Source organism: Pleurodeles waltl, chromosome 9 (assembly GCF_031143425.1).
Source record: "Pleurodeles waltl isolate 20211129_DDA chromosome 9, aPleWal1.hap1.20221129, whole genome shotgun sequence".
Lineage (NCBI taxonomy): Eukaryota > Metazoa > Chordata > Amphibia > Caudata > Salamandridae > Pleurodeles > Pleurodeles waltl.
Window position 1 is genome coordinate 814,718,457 of NC_090448.1, and position 21,812 is coordinate 814,740,268.

At 42.5% G+C, this 21,812-nt stretch overlaps 1 protein-coding gene across 6 annotated transcripts in view; it reads right to left on the minus strand.

Annotated features, from left to right (window-relative positions):
* Nucleotides 1-21,812, minus strand: part of DPF1 (double PHD fingers 1) — a 467,038-nt gene that overhangs the window by 219,095 nt on the left and 226,131 nt on the right. For all 6 annotated transcript variants that reach the window (XM_069208087.1, XM_069208083.1, XM_069208085.1 and 3 more), the window contains exon 4: nt 89-216. In XM_069208087.1, the coding sequence (XP_069064188.1) occupies nt 89-216 (128 nt within the window). The remainder of the gene's footprint in view (nt 1-88; nt 217-21,812) is intronic.

Consider the following 21,812-nt stretch of genomic DNA (forward strand, 5'->3'; position numbering starts at 1 on the left):
GATCGTATAATGCAGCTATAGCAAAACAAGCAAATCACCCGTCCGCTCCACCTGAAAACCTCCCAATGTTACAATGTCACCTATTTACCTGGCAATCCATGGGGATCTCTTCTTCCTTGAGTTCAAGTTTCTTGTCTCCAGTCTCCGCACACAGAAGAGCTTCGAGAACGGGTCCCTCTGGTAACCCGCTCTCCTTCTTTAGGGGAACCTCATAATCTAGGGAGAAATTGAAAGAGTGACAGAAGTGTTGTCAGTTAAGGGAATGTGGCAAAGAGTTCAGGGGCAATGATAAATCTGTAGCCATGGCTGCTGGCTCAATTCTGGGGGTGAAAAAGAGCAATTAAGGGCATGACCAATACTGGTTGTCATGTGTGGGTATGGCATGCCTTTGCGCTGGTGAAGAGCCAATCAGCGGCTCTGAGCAGATTAACATCTTTCCACAACACCAACCAAAGCTTCTGTTCCTCTGGTCAATAGATGCCTGTCAGGCTCACCTACCTCTTGCATTCTTCTGTTCCCTCATTTGGTTATACTTTAAACCATAACTTAAAACTGCTTTGTGCACCCTGAAACTCCATCACAAAACATCACCCATGCAAAATATTCCTACCAAAAAGTCACCACAGCTTTACAATATTTTTTCTATGTATAATATATATTACATTGAAACATACCAAAATAAACACATGGGATAATGAATGTGCACAATGCAGTCAAATGATGGGCAATGAAAGGAAAGAAGGTGGCTAGGGTACAGTTGGGGCAGCAGAGGCTTGTATGATGTAGGTGTAATACGTTTTTTTGCATACTGGAGTACTTTACCAAAATCCCACATTTACCCTTTTCAGGAAGAAACAACCACACTGACCTCTATAAACTTTTGCAGAAAGGCAAAAACAGGAAAAATTATGGCCGAATGTAGGGTTGGATAAAAAAAGACGTTGACTTAAGAAGTCCAGCATAGGGTCCTTGTCCAAGGGAAAATCCAGGTCCCTCACCATCAACACAGTAAAATGAATGCACATAAAGCAAGACAAAGATCGGTTAACCAAAGATTGTCGTTCTTGTTAAGGACCAACCGATTTTGAGGGTTTGAGTTTCAGATAGTTTGCACATTTCTAAATAATCAGTATCCTGCAAATGCCACCTGCCAAGAGGATGAGCATGAACGAAATTGTAACATGCCAATATCTGAGTGCCATCTGCATAAACCTAAAATTCAAGCGCAATACAGATGACTGACAACCATGCTGAGAGGCATCCTGAATTGCTGCTACCGGTTTCACAGGAAGAGAGTGTAGCGGCTAGGGCCTTATTTTAATCTATAGGTAATAAAGTGTTGTACAGCCTATCATTTACTGATCGATTTGAGTATTCCTCTTAAAGGCCATTTCAATAGCCCAGGCAGATCTTGACTGCTCATTATGGTAAGCATCCTGTGTCTGAGTGGGAGATGTGATCAGAGCTCCTTATATGTTTTAGATTAGCCTTGGCAATAGTAGCTATTTATCACATTTGTCAAGCAATCCAGAGTCTAGTAAAATATCTGCCTTTCCTGCTTTGTTCAACTAGTAAGTGGTGTTGGCCTAATGTTTCCAAACAGACAAATGTGTAGAGTGGCATGGCTGTGCCAGTCACCAGGATAATTTCCATCTTTTTGTAATACCCAATCGCAGCTCATTCTGTTTTCAAATGCTTGGATCTTTGCAGTACCTTGGCTGTGTGCCCTACCTTTCTTACTCATTATTAGTTGGGAAATGATTTGGGTGTTTCTAGTATTTGAGGTTGGACGTCCCAATTACTTGTGGCAATACCCCCCTGAACATTCAAAACAAGGGGAGATCCGTTGGGGCTTATCAGGGAGTTCTGCTCGTCTTTGCTGCAATTTTTCAAGTAAAAAAAGGGGCAAGTGCTTGCATCAGCATTGAGTCAATATGGTCCATTCACTTGACAGGCAGATGGATACTAAACTGAAACCATTTCTGTTTAAAAGGTCACTGCCACAACTTTATGTGCAAATATATGCAAACTCAACGCCAGAAGGATAAAATTACATGTTCGGTGACTGTGTTACTCTTACTCCATAGGGTATCAGATGTACCTGTGGGTACGTTGAAAATTAGTGGTGAGACCTGAACTGTTATTCAAATAGTTATAATTCAGACCTTTGCATGGCCAGTACCACATAAGTGAAGATGTACACACCGCCACAACAGGTACTTCCATGGGTACATAACCTTCGCCAGTTTGTTCTTTCAAAAATAAGCTTAAACGTGTGTTAACTTTCCCTGGTGGCAGAGAAACAGGCTGGAAGAGGCTGGAAACAGGAAACCCAACAAGTCCATGGTAAATTTATCCTATTCCTGTGCCTCAAATTACTCATTTTGTCAAGCTGTAGATATTAAAAGAAGGTGAAGAAAAGTATTTTCGAAAAACCAAATTCTAAAACAAGCAAGTTTCTTAAGAACTTTTAACGTTTGACAAAAGTGTGCACTGTTAGGCATCGGTGCATCGGCCATAACTTTAATGATCTTACAACAGACGGACTTTCTGAACTAACAGCTACGCCTGTTGTCCAGAAAAGGATCCCAGTGAACGGCCAAATGACGCTGTGAGAGTTCATTCACAGCATGACAAGGGGAATCAACATTATACAGAGAGGTCGAAGAATCTTGAATAACCAAACCATCCTAAGGCTGCGTTTCAGGAAGTGATCCATGGTCTCTTCAATGACATTCTTTCTGATGCAGAAAAGATTGTTACCAGACCCACGACAATAATCACTGTTATTAATTGGAATCTTCATGACACAATTACACAGCACATTGGTACGCTTACTGTTAGCACAAGATAAAAGATTATCCAAAGAGCTAGGTTCAGGCTAAATGCAGCCAGTTCCTTGAGGCTGCTCTCACCAGGCAGTATTCCTGGCAAGGGCAGCAAACAGCCTTTCACTGCAGAAGATCAGCAGCTGCGGCACCTAGTATTTTTGTGAATTCTCTTTGAGGCCACATGAGAAAAAGCCGAACATCCTGCAATGGTAATGATAGTACTCATGGAGATATACAACTATGTGTCCTGCAGGTTTTAAAAGCACAACCAGTCATTGTTTGTGATCTTAAAACTGTAGGGGTGGTGGTTAAGCAGAACAAACCTAATTTCTCTTTTTGTTTATAGTATGTAAGAGGAACAGTAGTCCTGACCGCCATCGTGAAAAAGCCTTAGTAGGAGGAGTCTTTCCAACTCCTGCTAAGGTATTGGAGGCCTTGAAGTGAGAGGCGACGGAAGTGTAGAGTATAAAGTCCCCGACTAATTACAGCACCCAGGAGTAACTAGTGATCTGGTTCCAGGAATGGTAGCGAAGGAGTAAAGATTAAATCTTACTAGCACTTTAGTGGTGTGAACACCCTGCAACTTAGTGGCTGGGTAGTCATTGTTTTACGCCTGGCATCTTTATAGGCAAATGGGACTACCTGCCTTCTTCATGGTTTCTCTTCATTTGCACGTGAGGTTGAGTCAGAGGCAAAAGAGGCACTATCTTAAGACTTGTGGTGCATTAAAATGTACTTGCTGGGAATGGGGTTGGAGGTCACTTTGGTACTGACTGGACAGAAGTCATTGTTTTGCCATGCTTTGAGGGCTTAAAGAGGGTCTTCCCTTCCCATCAAGTGGCAAGTCCTTGTCAATATTTTTGGCCTTCTGCTATTACTCATACAATTCAAATAGGCCTGCTGCTATGTCATAGCCCAGTTTCTTTGGTCCTGGCAAAGATGCCTACGAGATTACTGGTTGTTACCAGCTTTTGCTCAGCACCCATTGTTCAAAGACTGAGCATAAACATAGACTCCTCCTAGCCTAAAGACTTCTGGGAACCATTGCGAGCCTACCTGCTCATTCTCAGTCCTGTGTAACAAGCTTCTGTTTGTTTGTCATGTGCTGAGGGGTCAGTGTATGGGATGGTTATGGTACCTCTCTGTACTGGTGTGATTATCTGCTGGCTACTCCGGATCCAATAACATTGTAAGACATGTGTCCTGCTTCTGGGTGTGTTGTGGGTCCTTGGGTCAGTTTACGCTGACCTTACTCATACATTTTGATATTGGTAATTATTTCTTTTGGAGTGATGTATGCTTATAATACACTTATGCACTTGTTACTTCTGTCTGTTAAGTTCACAAAATGTTAAAAATAAAATATATTTTTTTTAAAACATGGACTCCTCCTAGACTCATTTAACCACTACAGAGATGTAGCAATTAGATCTGCTCTCGAGTTGACAAAAGCATGTTGCCACAATGGTACTGTCAACAGCACTGTTGGCCATCTGTATCTCAGAGAGAAAGACATTGTCATCCTTGGACGTACTGGAATTGTACCTCAGAAACCTTGATATTGCAGACTCATAGAGTGGCTTACTGGTAGGTGTCATGCCTGTTCTAAGACCTGGTGGCCCAGAAGGAATAAGTGTCTGATCTCAATAAACAGCACCCCAGAGGCAGAAATTACCTTGTACTTAGGATATTGCCAGTGTCAATGTCCATATATGGATAGGCTATAACTCAACCAGATTGATCTTCAGTTTCTGGTGATGAACACTCCCCCTTGTGCCTTGAAAATTGTCTCCAACCAGAACAAGTCGTCAGGCACTACTGCAAGGATAATGATGCCATCTGATGTTTTAGCCTTCATAAGGCTTACTGAGAGACACTGTTTTATTTTCAATGATGGTGAAACCCACAATGCAGTGAGAAGCCAATTGGAAAGATTGTCTCATTGTTTTACTGACTGAAGAGGTATCCAGGATTTTCAAGCTACCATCCATACATGCTGCATCCTGCAGTAGAGTCCCCTTTTCTTTGCATGCACATCAATTAGTTCTTTGAAGACCGTATCCTGGTGGTGCACAGTAAGAGGAGACCGTCACAGCACTATTGCTCTCTATACATGACATCCTGAAAGTATGCGGGTCAGCTGCTGCAAACCACCTCTGGAACTTGTGAGAGGCCTTAACACTGTGCTGAACAGGAAGCAAACAGGAAAAAACCTCAAGAAAGGCAGCAAAAATATGGGGCATAGACTATTTTGTATTCCAGAAAGCGAGACGTAGATTCCATACCAAACTCAGGGGGAAATAAAGAAAATGGTCTGGGTCTTGCTTATATTTGGGGAGGGGCATGGCCTTTATATGCCTTCATGCATATTTGGAACTGGGTGTGCAAAGCTCAGATTTATAATTCATTCGAAAAACAGGATAGACCTAGCAGTACATTAAGAATCTAAGGAATCCTCTGAGATCAGTGCTACACAGAATGAGTGGGATTCAACTGATGCCCATGCGACCAAATACAGCGGTGAGTGAGATCCTGTTGAAACCACTGATGCTGGTGAGCTAGGTATTAGGGATACTCAGCTGAATTGCTTACCCCAGTTATGTGGAAACTGCTGAGGATCAATTTAAGCACATAAAGTCATTTTTAGAAAAACGAAAAAACTAATAAATCCTGGGTCTATGTTTCTGTTTAGAGGCACCATTTAGACCTATACACGACTGGTGAGTCTAAGCATATGTTAGATTTCAGGAAGGTTTTGGTTCCAATTTTATTTATTCAATGCTGTTTTAATGTAGATATCATGGCACCTTATATAACCTTCATTACGTTTGTCGTATCTACAAACCAACCTTTTTCCTGCTTTTATTTGTTTTTTCTTCTATGCTGCACTCTAACCACCTTATGCGTTCACGTTTTTTAATTTTTACTCTGATAATGATCCATAATTCCTATAACTTGCACAATAGCTTTTCCTTTTTCAGTTTACCTCTCAATCTGCCATATGATGTATAGAAAGTAAGCTAAACATTTATAGAAAAGTATAGTAGGTCAGTGTTACGAGAATAAGTGCAATTCCACTGTTAAACAGTAAAGGATGTACGGGACTGTGTACTCTTGGGGGAGTATAGATGCTTTTTGTATTGATTGATTAAGTGTCCATTCAGCCCTAAAGATTGGGGAGCCTGCTTTTCTGGAGGCCTTGCCGGCTGCCTTCTCCCAGCATACAGCAATAACTTAGGATGTCACAAGCACTAGCCGGTTATGGCTGAGACAACTCAGCCGTTCCTAGCAGTTCCACCTCACCATGAAGCAGCTGGCTCTGGAGAGAATACGCCTCCCTGCTCCAGTGCCAGGCACTTTCCCTCTGCTGTTTGGAAACGACAGACGTTCTAATTTGAAGGAGGAAGGACTCCCTCCTCCATTATTAGCACCGCGAAGACAATAAAGGACGGCTTGATGGATGCAATTAACAATAAAAGCACATTCAAGGCTCAGTGCTAGAGCGGGGCAGCGGTGCCTTCTGGGAATGCGGGGAGGGTAAGCCCTCAGTGGCGGGCCAGGAGTCCATATGGAGGAGACCATCCTCTAGGACCCGCGGTTTACAGAGCTGCTTCAGGTCAAGAACGCTTAGCATGAAGTTGGGTTGTTTTCTTTTTAATTGGATTCAGGTCAAGAACGCCCAACCCACTTGCTGCACATACCCAAACACCCACCTAGAGCAACCCATTGGTGGCTTCACCAACAAAAAACAAAGAACTGCTGGACGAACAAATTTAACATAAAAGAGCACAACATTTATATAAGAATCCTGAAGCTAGAAACCTATGACCGCATCAAAAAAACTGAAATACTAAAACAATAAAGGTGAGTGAGTGAGATATTGAAAACCTTGAAAAGACAGTAAATCGAAATAAAATATAGATTCAGAGAGAAACCTAGTCTGAAAAGAAAGGCTAAAGAAAGTAGCCAGCCCATGGAAAAGATGCAGGTGTAGCAGGCTGACCAAATAACAGTGACGAAGCTAAGGTTATCGTAATAATGGCTCTACAACAAGCAAGAGGCAACGTACCATAGTACATATCAACAAACTTTGAATTTTTTCCACCATCCAGGAGAAACTGGGAACCTAGGCTTCACAAGTAAAATTGAACTTCAAGGAGTGAACAGTGCGGTTCTCTGGAGAAGAGACAATCCGCACCTATACGCACAAGCAAAATAAAGTGGTTGGCCTCTTAACTGAAGTATGCGGCAAATACTTGTATAAAAACAAATGTTCTACACAGAAAGGTCTATGAAGTGTTCACACTCACGAATTGAGCCACTTTCCCCCTTTCTGCTGTTCCCAATACCTGGGGATCCACACAGGGGCTGAGGACATCCACACATTGGAGCATAAGGTACAAGTGATGAAGAGACTAGCAGAATTAACATTCTTGTGTGCACTGCCAAAGATAATCCTCTCCAAACTCTGCCAGAACAAGACTATAACATAGCCCCATCCTACATATGCAACTTCAGATAAAGATTGCAAGGGTGGGCTCAGGGATCATAAAGGCGCGCTTTGCACAGCATGACATCTAGGATGCGTAGCATCTAAATGATAAGGCATATCACACCCAAACAGGGATTCAGTGGGTAAATTGCTCACATGAAAACCCGGGCCGTCATGGTAACAGTAGATCTAGCATATGACCTACAGATCAGATGATGCTCCTAACTTTCTCTTCATCTAACTTAAATTGTAAATATGTATACTGTAATGTAAATATATGTACCATAAAACTAGAAATGTGTCTAGGATCGCCCCAGTTATAGATCGCTATAACCACCACATTCTGGTTTCTGGGAAATGTTCTTAAAAAGGCCTAAAACACAGTGCTGCTCTATGTTATGAATCTCATGTTTTTGACACATCTGCTACAAAGTGAAAAATGAAAAAATTAAAGTGGTATTGAAAAGCCCTTTGCTAGTCCTGGAGCTCAGTCCACATAGAACAAATACCTAAAACAAAGCAAATGTATTACTATGGGTGTTTGACAATGAACAAAGAGACTATAAGGGGGTCTTATTAAGACATCACAAACTGGTCAACACCAGTTCAACAGCCCTTACTTTAAGCCAGCAAGGTAAAAGGGAGAATGCAGGGTGGGCTACACCAGTCACTACCAGACGAACGTCTGGATTGAGTCAGAAAGATCAGTCACCCATCACTGAGGAAACAAACAACACTGAACAATGCTGTAAGGAAGGAAATCATTGCTGATGATCTAGCACAAAGAGACAAGAATATGGGGACATGAATGAATCACTACATTTCCAAATAGACAACCTCAGTAGTTAAACCTAAAGCAAGAGGGTCATGTACAGCAATACGGACCACACAAAACCTAAAACAGCAATTTTATGCTGAAATTAACATTTCGTGTAAATTGGTAGTAAGTAATGATTACATTTCTCAGTTTTGACCAGGAAGAACCTGCCTTCTACCCTTACGTGGGACAAGATATGGACTAGTGGATAAGTTACTGACTTGGAACCTGGAGACTTGGACTATAATCACAGGTTTTGCACTTGACTCGAAATTGTTAGCTTTAAGGCAAATCACTTAGGGCCTGATTTAGAGTTTGACAGGTGAGAACCCCATTTGAAAGTGACAGATAGCCTGCCCATCTAATTACAAGTGCTTTATATCCAAATGCAATGTGACAAGACAGACAGAATATCCGTCATGTTTTTGACAGAGTACCCATCTGCCAAACTCTAAATCAGACCCTTAGTCTTCAAGTGCATAAAAATTAGGAATAGCTAAAATGTAATGCAACTGTAATAGGCATTGGCAAAGCCAACAGGTCTGGTCTTGGCAATTAGGACAATAGTTATTAGGGTTGAGCCTGCGTTGCATGCGCTCGCGCATGCGTATCGCAGCGAGACTCTTTTGTATTTAGAAAAGGGCTTGGAGCCCTGTCAACTTCACGTCAGTGTTTTTTATTGGTTCACGGGCTTGCCTAATAAAATCTGCTTGCTTTCATTAGTTGAAGGCATGCATACGTCATGCCTTTTCCGGTGGCTAGCCCTCCTCGAGCGCAGCGACCAAGTACAGAAAACATGCAAGGCTCGCTGTTTTCCATCGGGCTCGTGGACTACTTTTTCTGTAATTTACGAGCGCGATCTCGCTTGGCAGAAGTCGAGTGCTTTACATTGTTAATTTCACTTTTTCGGGTTGTGTACATAAATGCACTTTTGGCCGATAGGTGAAAAATCGGGATAGGAGTTTACAACGCGATCAGCTCTAACATGAGCAAACGCGAGACCCGTTGCACTGTAAATGCTTGTTTTTTATTGTAATCAAATACCACAAGCAGAAAAAGGAGAAAAAAAACATGCTGCTGCCCAAACGTGGCAGCAATATGCTTGCAATAAAAAATTTAAATAAAAAAATAACTAGTGCCTACAATTTTAATAGAAAAGTAAAATTGCTTTCTAGCAAGTACGAATGTTAAAACGGATATAGAATCCTTTAGTTTAATGCACACAGTGAGAAAACGTGATTCTTTTCGGGCTAGTAGTTTTGAATTACTGCAACCTGAAGACCCAGTTTGAACATACAAGGTCGACTGAAAACAATAAAAACGAATAATGAATATAAAGAAAAATGAATTGGCAAACTAAAGTGTTGGCCAACAGATCTGGCACTGTAGTGCACTTCTTATGCGAATGTGAACATCGGACCACAACATAATGGTGTCACCCAAAGTGCAAAGAAGAAATGGCTAAAGTGCTCTGACCCGTTGCACCATATTGAAGTGGGAGGAAGTAAAATGTGATTTATAATAGCTGGATAGACAAATGGGTGAAGAAGGCTCACACAAAGCCCCTCTAATTATATGTGTTTTTTTTTATTAAAAATGTTTTTATTACAAGAGTCTAATGGGAATACACGCGCATTCCGGGACAGCGTGTTCAAGTCTTCTTTATTGGCATGACACACGGGCACCCAACCAAGACCCATTTGTCTTTAGAACGAGTGACAACAAAAGCAAAGACGGATTTAAATAACCCTGTCATGGTGCAAAACACAAACAAAGGACTACTGGAGTGAAGTACAATGTTCAGTATAAGGAGCCATCTTAAGAGATATATATATATATATATATATATGTTATTGTTAGAAAGAATTATGAATTCCTTATGTGTAGTTGTTCCTCCTATCTTACACTTACTAATAGTAAATTCCTTTACTGTTCCTAGGTCCAGATGTAGCAAAGGGTTTTACCCATTCTATGTCTATGGGAAAATGTGTTCGTACATATGGCCCTTAGCTGTTAAATTATTGATATCTTTTCTATCAATGCTAACTAGTTTGTAACTAGCTGTCCGATGCTAGAAATATTCTTGTTTATTACCTGTTCTGTTGTGCAAACTTCTGACCACTTTTACTAGCAGTGATAACCACGATCAGTATATTACTGCATAGCATTGCCTAGTCATAGAACTACTAATAAGGAGTTGTTTAACATCCAAAAGTGGAATATCCAAGTTATGGCTTAATCCCTATAAAACCACAAGCATAAACATTCACACTCCCTGCAAAGTGTGAGGGGCTATTATGATATTTTTTGTACGACTCCTGTTTCGCCAAAGTCACTGCACTCTTGTTTACAAGGAGACAGAGAGTTTTAAGTCCAGCTAGTAAAAACTTCAAACGAAGAAGGCAATCTGTGGGGAAGGGGGGCAATCTCAGTGCAGTACCAAAGAAAATATAAAATCTTTAGCCCTTTGTGAAACATACTGCATATTTCTGTCTCAAAATATCAAAATAACCACATAGTATGTTGAAAACAGAGATATCTACCGCTATACAATGTACATGTGGGTTGCATATGACTTCACAGGAAAATGTAACTACTACAGTAACAGTTCTGAAAAACATTTCACCTACACTGTTTATCGAAATTTTCTATTTCAAGACATAAACTCCTAACAATGGGTTTGCTCTTTCTGTTTTTTCACTTGTTTTTCCCCCTGCCTTCCCAAATCCTGTCACAGAGACATTTCTCTTTTTTTATAGTGCTTTTTTGTATAGTTCTTTCCACTTCTTTTTTCTCTATACACCTCTTTCCTCCTTATTTTTTAAGGGGTCATCACCACCTACTCTCGTTTATTACCCAGCCCACCGTGCTCTTCTTTTCTGCACTTTTTGAAGATATCCTCATTCTTCCCCTTCAACCTCTCCATACCCTGCCTTTCTTTACATTTATCTCCTTACCTCTTTCTTCTGCCTTAAAATCAAACTTGAGTTACTTAACAGGGATTTGCTATGAAGCCCACCATTTTCTTCTTTTATTTATTTAAACCAATAGGTTTTAACCGTTCTTGTGTTTTTCTTATTAATTTGTCCAACTTACATTTTAAAATTTGTATTTTTCATCTATATAGGCTTTGTTTGATTATAGTCAAATTGGTCTCTACCGCTCTATTCTTTAACTAACTTAGGTACTACATTGAACAGAAACTGTATAATTTATTCCATGATTCAGGCTGCATTACAACAGAAGGTCTCATTTATAGGTCTGTTATTGAAAGACCTATTGTGTACAATATAGTTACTTACAGTGGGCCTTGGATTTGCTGTAAAACTCATTTGCTTGCACCTTATTCACTGGCTTTACCGATACTGCTTGTATTTGTTCCTCACCTGGAGCATAACTTTTTTAATCTTCCTTTTGATTGAATGACTTGTATCCTTCCAAGGATGGCTTCAGGAAATTACTGTTCTTTAGTTCCAGCACTCCAAGAGAGTTCATGTGTATTCTTGCTCTCTGCTCTGTGTGCTTCGTTCCTCACACACATCCCCACTTTGCTCTCTTTATGTGGCCCCTCCCCAGCTCATCTAATGACTCATTTACTCCATCTAGCTCAGCTGTCTCCCCATACTCCCACCTGCTCAGTTTATCCTCAAAGCTTGGCAGCGCTGAGCCTTTATTCTCCCACCCAGCCCTACTCCCCTCTGCTGCTGGGCCACTCTTTTCTCGATTGTGCACTTTTGCATAATTTTTTTTAATTCACTGCTCATGATAGAAGTCTGCTACCCTGGGGTGGTGAAGTAAAAGTAAACGGAATGGATGCTGCAGCATCATAATCCAAATGTATGCATGTGTGGTGGTGGCTGCACGACACGTACGTCATGACACTGGGGTTGGCAATGTTGCCTTTTTTCTTGTTGCAAATGCTATTCAGAACCAGCCACGTTAAGCATTTGTTATGCTGTTGCTGATGCTCTTCAGCATCAGCTGCAAGTACTGGCAATAACAAAAGGTCGGGCAACACTTTTCAGAGGTGAGGGCTTCTTGCTCTTTCAATGCTTGTCAGATCTTAATTGGAGTCTGAGACATCGCTAACCTGCATCATGTGTCTCTCTGAAGCCTGGGCCATGGGAGACAGGCATAACTGTGCTGTCTCAAAATCGATCGTTGGGTCTGTGAACCTAAGGAGTAGATCTACTGTCCACAGCACCTGTGTAAACTGAAAAATGACTACGTTACTTGAAGTCGGAGTCTGTGTCAAATGTCTGACCTGGTTCTGCCACTGAAGACGGAGCTATGGTATTTGCGATAACTGAACTACTGTCTAAAGCAAGAACTTGATGGTCTTTGCTATTTGAGCGACAGCTCTGCTGTCTGAAGAAAGAGCTTGTGGCATGGGATAGGTGGAATGTTTAAAACGTGGACCTCTGACATCATTCTAACTTGAAGGGTGGTGCTACTTCTCAAGCACGACCACAATGTATATTTAAACTGACTGATATGTTGCTGCTAAATCTGAAGCAAAGCTGTGCTGCGTAAAGCTTGGCCATGAGTGCATACACTGACAAAAGACTTCCTCTACCCTGAGATCAGGCTCAGCTGACACTGACACCACCGCCTTGATGCCTTAGCTGCACCCCCAGATCCTGGCCTTGTCGAATATGCACATGCTTAGTCCTGCAATCCTGCAAGCCATACTTACAGGTGGGACAGCTTTGTTGGCTGTGTTAATGCTTGTGAAAACACTTGCTAGACCAAAGGTGAGAGAATAGTTCCATGAGGCACAGCTATTTTATGTGACGCCACAACTGGCTGTAACATGACAGAGAGAGTGCAGGCAGCGGCCAGTGAATACATTCATGTTCGTTTACTCAAAGGTTGAGAGAAGAGAGATCTGCCATCAGAAAGCACTCAAATCACCACCAATGTCAGCATCTGCGCACAAGAGAGATGAGAAGTGATCTGGATGAGAAGTGAGCGTCTTCCTCTCCATTTAAGATCATCCATGTGGCCTTCAGCATCAGCAGCAAGCACTGGCAATAACAAAAGGTCGGGTAACACTTTTCAGAGGTGAGGGCTTCTTGCTCTGTCAATGCTTGTCGGATCTTAACTGGAGTCCGAGACATCGCTAACCTGCGTCACGCGTCTCTCTGAAGCTCAATTTAAGATCATCCGTGTACAATATGGTTTTATCATTTACAGTACATATAATAATATCAAAGGTTATCAAACCAACGTAAATTCTGGCCACCTTTAGTTCTCCTTTACACCCACCTTTTAAACAAGAGTATATTTAAAAAACATATATTAGTTTACTAAAACGTTCTCGTCTGAGCTTAAAAAGTAGTAACATAATAACACTGTTTTGTATACCACTGATATGGGAATGCCCTTCTAAAACTCTGTAGGTTCGCATATTGGCAATACATACAGTCAAACGTGTTCATTTGTTCCCTGAAAAAGCAGGTTTTTAAAAAAGGAATATGTAAAACTGCCCAGCAGCATTGCTTCTTCGAAAAGTTGTTTTCCGTACACATCTATGATACCACTATCAAGAGCACCACACTTTTCCATATTACGCACAAGTCAACACTACCAGCCGACAGTGTATTGGAGAAATAGGATATTTGAAATGCCCTAAAACAGTCCTTCTCTGCTGGGTCGACATAAGGCGGCCGCACAGTCCTTAGCTGGAGGCGAGCCCCCACTGCCTGCCGGCGCTGCCAGTGACAGCAGCAACATAACTCAGAACCATCGCTGTCCTACAAGTGTGACAAATCCGTGTACTCCGCGCCGCTCAAAGCTAGAAGAATGCCATTGATGACAGATAGCCTTCATTTTTAATGTATTTTTACTTATTAAACATTTTTGTCTGCTCGTCTCAAAATTTGAAAGAGGGCGCCACCGTGCGGGAGACTGTCATCAGAGCCTGTGTTGACAAAAAGGGCTGGTGCCCAGCGCTGGACACCACCGCCTCAAATTAAGCTCTGCTGCCACACCAACCGCAGTGAAGCCTGCGTTTTCCCAAGCAGTCAGCGGCCCCTCAGGAAGTGGCACCTTACCTGGGAAGCGGGAGGTGGGAGTTACAGGGGAGAATAGGGGACCTGCACGTGTGGGAGTCTAGCTCCTGCATCGGCAGGCCAAATGTCTGCTGGTTAGGCACTAAGAAATGAAAAAGAATCAAACCTCCTTAGCGCCTGTCTCTTCGACCCAGAATACCTCACACTTTTCACCCATTCAAACATAGCGAGTTGTGTTATTATCCTTTTAAATTCAAACGCTTAGCTAGCTGTGCTGTTCAACGCCAATGTATATATTTACATGCAGTGCTTTAAATGGGCTGGTACTGTTAGATACTGAGTACCTCCACTTCTTTCATTTCTAGGGGACAGTACCGGCACTTCTCGGCGCTCACGTATAACTTTCTTTGTACTCTGAAGCAGGCAACTGATCAGCGCCATGAAACTAACCTTAACTATAAAAACAGGACAAAAAACAGAAGAGAGAGGCCGTAGCGTCACTCGCAAGGACCAGTTACCATCTAATTTTGAAAGGTCTTGATTTTTAAAGCGTCATATTTTGTCCAGCCTGTGTAAAACGAGAAGCTCTATTTAAAATAAAAATTAAAGAGTGAGCGAGTATGTGTAGGGAATTTAGGGAATGCGTGAGAGTGTCGGGTAAAGGGAAGCCCCAGTGGACGCATTATCAGAGCACACGGGGTCTGATAGTGGATGGGGCGAGAGAATATGAGAAGGTGAGAGAGAGGGGGCACCTTGGTCAAGAGTATGCACAGGGGTGAGTGAGCGCATGGAGCCGAAGAATGAATAGGATGAGAGTATAAGTACAGGCATCCGCAGCAGGAGGCCCGAAGGAATGAGAGGTGAGGACAGCAAGGGGAGGGATGGTCAGGTGATGTCTGAAATTCAGCAACGCAGTCTGCATATAGTTGCAACATCTGTGAAATGCGGTTTCTAAAAATAAGGATTGGCACCTACAACATTTTACTCTGAGGCCACTGGCTCAGTGGCAAAAAGTTTGGATCCATGCACGCGAGCCAGCATTTTATAGCTCCTACCGTGGGTGAGACTCATCACCAGAAGCCAGAAAAAAACACAACATAATATGACAATAACCCTGCTATTCCATAGGGTTCACTCATCGTGCTACGACGTGTGAAATAGCACGTTTCAAACAAAAAAAATGAAAGAACTACTTGAAATTACATAATGGTGCGAAATGTGATTGCTAGAATCTTGCATGGTTTTTTTTATTACACAAGTTGCTAGTAAGACTGGATTGAGTAGGGAACGACAACAAATCATTCGCTCAAGCCAGCTCCCGCGAGCAAAATATAATGTAAACTGCCGAATGCATAGTTTCAATAAGTCGGTATATTTTTTGCATACAATCGCAAATTCTGTTAATGTTGCAAGAGCAATTCAAATTTCACAAGGGCCTAAACAAACTGTTAAATTAATAAAACATTTATGTAAAACAAAAGGAGAGTATCATGCTATGACAACTACAGCAGGTTAAACTAGCACAGCTGCCGTAACAAGTGGTTAAAAAGGCAGGAGTGACTGGCTGAAAAGAAAATGCAAGGCGACGAAGCAAATAAATAAAGAGAAGAGGCGAACATTCCTCGAGTGTTCATTCATTAGGCAGAGTGTGTGTACTTCAGTCTGGAAATCCGGGGCCAGCAGCTGCAATCGCTCATTCCGTGGCACAAGTGCTTCCAATTGCACCCAATCTCTATATCTTGTCGCAGCTTTTCTGCCGCTTCTGCCAAGTGAAGATGTTTCCATTACCCAGGATTCACCACGCGTCTCTGTTTCCAGTGCTTATTTTTAATCGATTGGATCTTTTTCAACCAATTAGTGCCCCCCTTTTGACAATGACGCAAATACATTCCAAGCACAGGTGAGAAGTCATTATAATTAAAAAAGACGAAAGACACTGACATTCATCAGTAGATATGAATAGCCCTCCTAATTGCACTTGACTTCGCAAAAGACATCATAAATAATAAGAATATCAATGACAAGTCATCAAGTAGCGTCCGCATATACACCATGTCGGAGAAACGCATAAATCCACTGAGGACATTACATGCCCCGAGGAATCACAAGGAGACTGGAACCTGTAATACCACTATCAGCAGCCAGATGTCCTCACCGCATTTATATAAACAAGAAAAGCTGCAACAGGCCCTCTCACAAGTACCAAATATCCCCACTGACTTTTCATGCAGATGTAGGGCTGCAGTTCCGTCGGCAACTGGATGTCGGAATTACATACAAATGAATGACTCTTACAGGCATTATGACAAGAAACATCGTGAGGGACCGCAATATCAACCAGGTGACAGAGTGTGGCTTTCCACAAAACATATAGATTTCAAGAAGAAGCACATGTTTAATCCCAAATTTATAGGTCCTTACACAGTCCTTCGGCAAATCAATCTGGTAACCTATAAACTACAATTGCCCAGATCCTTACGGATTCATCCAGTGTTCCACACTTCCCTACTGAAAAGGGCAGTCCAAAAGGTCCACCCTCATCCAGCTCCTGTTCTAGTACAGGGAGAAGAAGAATATGAAGTTAAAAAAGTGTTGGATTCTAAACTACGAGGGTGTAATCTATGGTACTTAATCTCATAGAAAGGTTATGGTCCTGAAAGTAACTCATGGGTTTCCGCATCTGATGTTCATGCTCCAGTACTTGTGAGACGCTTTCATCGTCTTAATCCAGGTAAACCAGGCCCTAGAGCGTGTCTGGTAGAGGGGAGTACTGTCAACACCAGGGCAGTGCGCGCTCTATTGGCGACTAGAATGCAAAAACCCAGCACTCTCAAAACAACGTAATTTATGCATTGTGCTGATATTTTGTTGTTTAACCTTTTGCATTGCAGAGTTCAATCCTGAAGACTTATTTTTAATGTACTTACAAATGTTGTTCATTTGCAATGTATTGCTGCAGGCTTTCAGAGTTTGTTGGGGTGTGGTCCCTTTCCAGAGCCTTCTAGAGACTTTCCCTGCAACATGTCTGGGTGTGGTTGTGGGCTGGGCCAAGACTCTATAAAAAGGAGCCAGCCCAGCTCCAAGTGCTCACTATTCAGAGGTGCCGGTGCAGAGCAGCAGCTACTTCCTGAGCTCCTGTCCCGGTGGCCTATTTGATCTTCCAGACATCTGACTTTCATTCTTCATTTGGAGATCCTTGCTCTGGGCGGCAAGACGGTGGTTGGGCTGGCCTCCCGACGCCGTTATCGAGAACTCTCATGTTCTTGGGCTTAATTCTTTTATGATTTGACAGAGTACTTTGCTCGTGTGAAATATGCGCTTGAGAGTTTGTGACATTTGCAGGGTGACTTGCGAATCGGCAAGACATGCGATTCGTTTCATGATAATTTAATCTTGTTAATTATTGCGCGCTACCATTTCTTGACATTTACATGGTGGCTTAAGAATCGGCAAGACGCGCAATTCTTTTTATGATGTTTTAACTTTGTTGTTCATTGGGCGCTACCATTTCTTGACATTTACATGGTGGCTTAAGAATCGTCAAGACGCGCGATTCGCTTTATGGTGTTTTAACTTTGTTGTTCATTGCGTGCTACCCTTTCTTGACATTTGCATGGTGGCTTAAGAATCGGCTAAAGACGTCCGATTCGTTTCATAGTACTTTGATCTTGTTATTCATTGTGAGCTGTTATTTCTTGGCATTTACATCGTGGTTTACGAATCGGCAAGACACACGATTCTCTCCTCGAGTTTAATTCATATTGTTTATTGTATGGCACCATTCTAAGATATTTATCATGTAATATTCGAGTTGGCAAGTTATGTGATTTGTTCTTCCTGAATCCATATTGTGTTATGCATGGAGCACAATCCTTTTATGGTGTTTACTATATATATATATATATAAATCTACAATATGCGCAATTTGTGTTGAAACATTTTAAGAGTACACAGAAGATCTGAGTGTCTAGATGCAATATTGTATGGTCCTAGTATGTATTCTCAAAAAAGGATTTATATGACTGGTTTAAAATTTAGTCAGAACGTTTTTCTGATTCTCATGTAAAGGAAAGTACTTGAATAAGAAAGTTTTCATTTAATCCATCTTGATTCCCTTACAGGTATCCGGCAATCTTGAAACTTAGTCATTTTAAACTTAATTCTTAGATTGTTCATGTTTTCAGAATGACTAAGCTTAGAATCATAGTCTAGTATTGATTTCAGGAGATATAATTTTCATATTGTGTGTTCTAACCTTTTTCTTGCTACAGGTCTCCTTCCCAGCTGTTTCCCTTCCTAATCCCCTCTTCCCCTTTTGAACTCTCTTAGCCTCTGTGATTTATCTATCAGAGTCTTGGAGCTGTTCAGTGGTGGACGTGTTGGGAACGTGCGCAGATCCAGAGGATCAGGTGACTCTGACAAACTGTAATTCCTGATCTGAGTGGAGCAACTGCATCATGCTTAGTACCATTGGAATGGTAATAATAAATCATTGTTACTGGTAAGGCTGGAATAATTATTACTATTTTAGAAATGCCACTTTTAGAAAGTGAACATTTCTCTGCCCTGTGTGCCTACTGCCTATCTCCAAAAAACAACTGGCTTAGGTTAGGTGACAGTTCCACTTGTGCATTCCCTTTCAGACACCCACAACACAGGCTACTCAGACACATTTACATTAATCAGCATACTTCTGATGGGTCTTCATAGGGAGGTGGTTGGGAAGGGCTCACACTTACACTTCAAATGGCAGTGGCTAGAGTCCCTACAAAGGGGTGATTACCCCGAACTGACAGTCTGGAGCTGAGGCTGACCTGAAAGGAGGACTTGTGCACTTCACAAGGACTCTTTTGCAGTTATCCCCCACCTCAAAGGCACTTTTTTGTATAAATACTGGGTCTCTAGACCCACTCAGTAGTACACCTCTGGACCAAGAAGAAACTCTGCTGGAGTAAAGGCTGTTGTGTCAGGACTGCCACCATGATGTGTTTGACTCCTCCCAAGAACTGCTGCCAGGCTTTGCTGAGCTGCCCCGCTGCCTGTTCGCCTCTGCCAGCATAACAGGATCCCAATCCCAGACTGTCTCCAGGACCTTGCTGGTGTGCCCTGTTTTTCTAAGAACTGCGTTTAGCAAAGTTCACCCAATCGCGATCAGCTGTCTCCATGGACCACGGAGACTCAAACCCGATCTGCGTAATCACCCGCTGTGCTACTGATTCCCCTTCTCAAAGAGTCCTCGCTCTCTGAGGGAATCCCTTTGTCGATGCTTTCCCACTTCCAGTGACAAGACTGCCCTCCTCCCCCCAAGCGGAAGGGCCGAGAGGATCACTGGGCTGGATGTCTACCACCATGGGACTTTAAGGTAGACAACGCAGCCCGCAACTACAATCAAGGCCACCACCATGCCTTCGAGCCTGCAAGTGACACAAAGTAAGGCAACTCCCAGGGGAACAAGTCTTCTCAATGCCTGTGTGGGTGTGCTTGAGCTTCCTTCAACAGGGAAGCCGCCTCTGTGTGTAATGTGAGGCTTCCGCTCTCGGCAGCTACACCAGCAACTTACCCGTTCTGGTGAGTCTGGGAACCAACTCGCCCGACAAAGCCCTTCAACCATTTCTTCCTTCCTGCCACCTGCCTGCAACAGCACTACTTCCTGCGGCACAGGGAGGAGAACCAGACTTTACCAGGGTGAACCAGACATCACCCTTGACCGCTCGATTGATGAGAGCGCATCCAGAGGATTACCATAATTACCTGGGGCAACGCAGACCCGCATTGCCCAAACACATGTGCTGAACAAACTCTGATACTGACAAACGTCGCAAGCTGTATATTTTTGGTACTGACAATTGGATTCTTGTCGTTCTAACCTTCTTCAAGCCCATAAAATCTATTTTTTTTAACACTGTGTTGAGTCCTTTTTGTGGTGATTACATTGGGTTACTGTGTGGGGATTGCACACATACTTTACACACTGCCTCTTAAGTCAAGCCTGACTGCTCTGAGCCAAGCCACCAGAAGGTGAGCACAGGTTAATTTAGGGTGTGTATCTGACTTACCCTGCGATGGTGGCGGGTTCTGTCTGGCATAGGTGTATACTCTAGCCAACCTGAAGCCCCATTTCTAAAAGCCCCTTTCTATCTTTAAACTCCATCCTTCTCTTAACCCTTGAAGCCCACACCACCCCAACTTCCACACATTACTGAACCCCAAAAACCCTTTACCAGCCCTAAACTCTAGCCACCACTCAACTATAAAAAACCCTTTACACCCCTAAACTCTGCCCATCAGTAAACCCTAAAAACACCTTCACACTCTTACACTCACCCACCCCTGAACTCTAAAAGATGTCACCACCTCTAAATTCCACTAACAAGCCTAAACACTCTTCACCAACTCCAAACTCCAACCATTCCAGATCCCTAAAAAATCCCAATACCACTAAACTCCACCTTCTTGGAACCCTAAAAAGCAGCAGTGGCTCCTCCGCAGCATCGCCTAGCAGGCTAAGAGCCAGAAGCTGAGAAATAAAACAGTATTTCATTTTATTTTCCAGCTGCAGACTCAGCTGAGCCAGCATATGATGGGAGAGCCGGGGCTGGGCAATGGGGAGGAGGAGGAGAGAGTGCACTAAGTGTGAATGTTAGTTTGGCCAGCCATCTTAGGCCGGCCAAACTGACATGCGCACTTAGGTTTCTCCAACCCAGTTGTGTTACACAGGCGGGTTTGAGAAACTGCACAGACTCCAACTCAGTGTCAGAGAGGCAGACCAAGGTGCTAAGACCAATCCTGGCACTGCTCTCATACTATGTACAGCATGAGAGCAGCACCAGGATTGCATGAGGAGGCTGTGCTGGAGTCCCAGGGCCTGCTGGGACACCACCAGAAGAGGACCGGGAGGTGGCAGGCAGCGTCGGGAAAGGTACGTTTAAAACAAAAATATTACATTTTTTATTTATTCCCCCCTGTCCCATCTCCTGCCCCCCTTAAGATTTGAGACAGCTGCTCCTGCTAAATTCACCCATTCCTAACCCCTAAGAACCCTCATCACCCCAAAAATATCACTCATCCCTGAACCCAAAAATCCCTCACTCCCCTAACCCTCCACCTTAATTTTATTGTCATTTTGGATTTTTCCTTCAAATGATCTTTCCTTTCAACTATTTCCTTTCATTTTCGATTTTTTTTGTATTTTCTTAAAATGTTCTTTTCTTAAAACTGGATTTCTGTGATTTGGTTTCCTCTAATGTGGTTTCTCAGTTTTCATTTTTTCCATTAATTCACATACATCACTTGTCACTAGACAGCCATGCAGAAATTACATAGTAAGTGAAGGCATCTGAACCTGTACTAATATACCATAATACAGTGAATGTATTAGTAATGCAACAGTACTACTCTCAACATCTAGATATTTTTGGAGAGGCTTCAAAGAAATGGGCACCATTTCCATTGTCAAAAAACACAATTTACAAAGTGAAATATTTGTTAGCTTCTGTGATGTCATACATTACCCTACTGATGAATTTTCTCATGATGCCATCATTGATGTAAAAAAGTCATGTGTAGTGGCATCGGTAATGTCACATGTGTGATCACGGGACAGGCACTGGAGGTGTAATCGGTGTGTGACGAACTGTAACTAAGGAATTTCAGTGTTT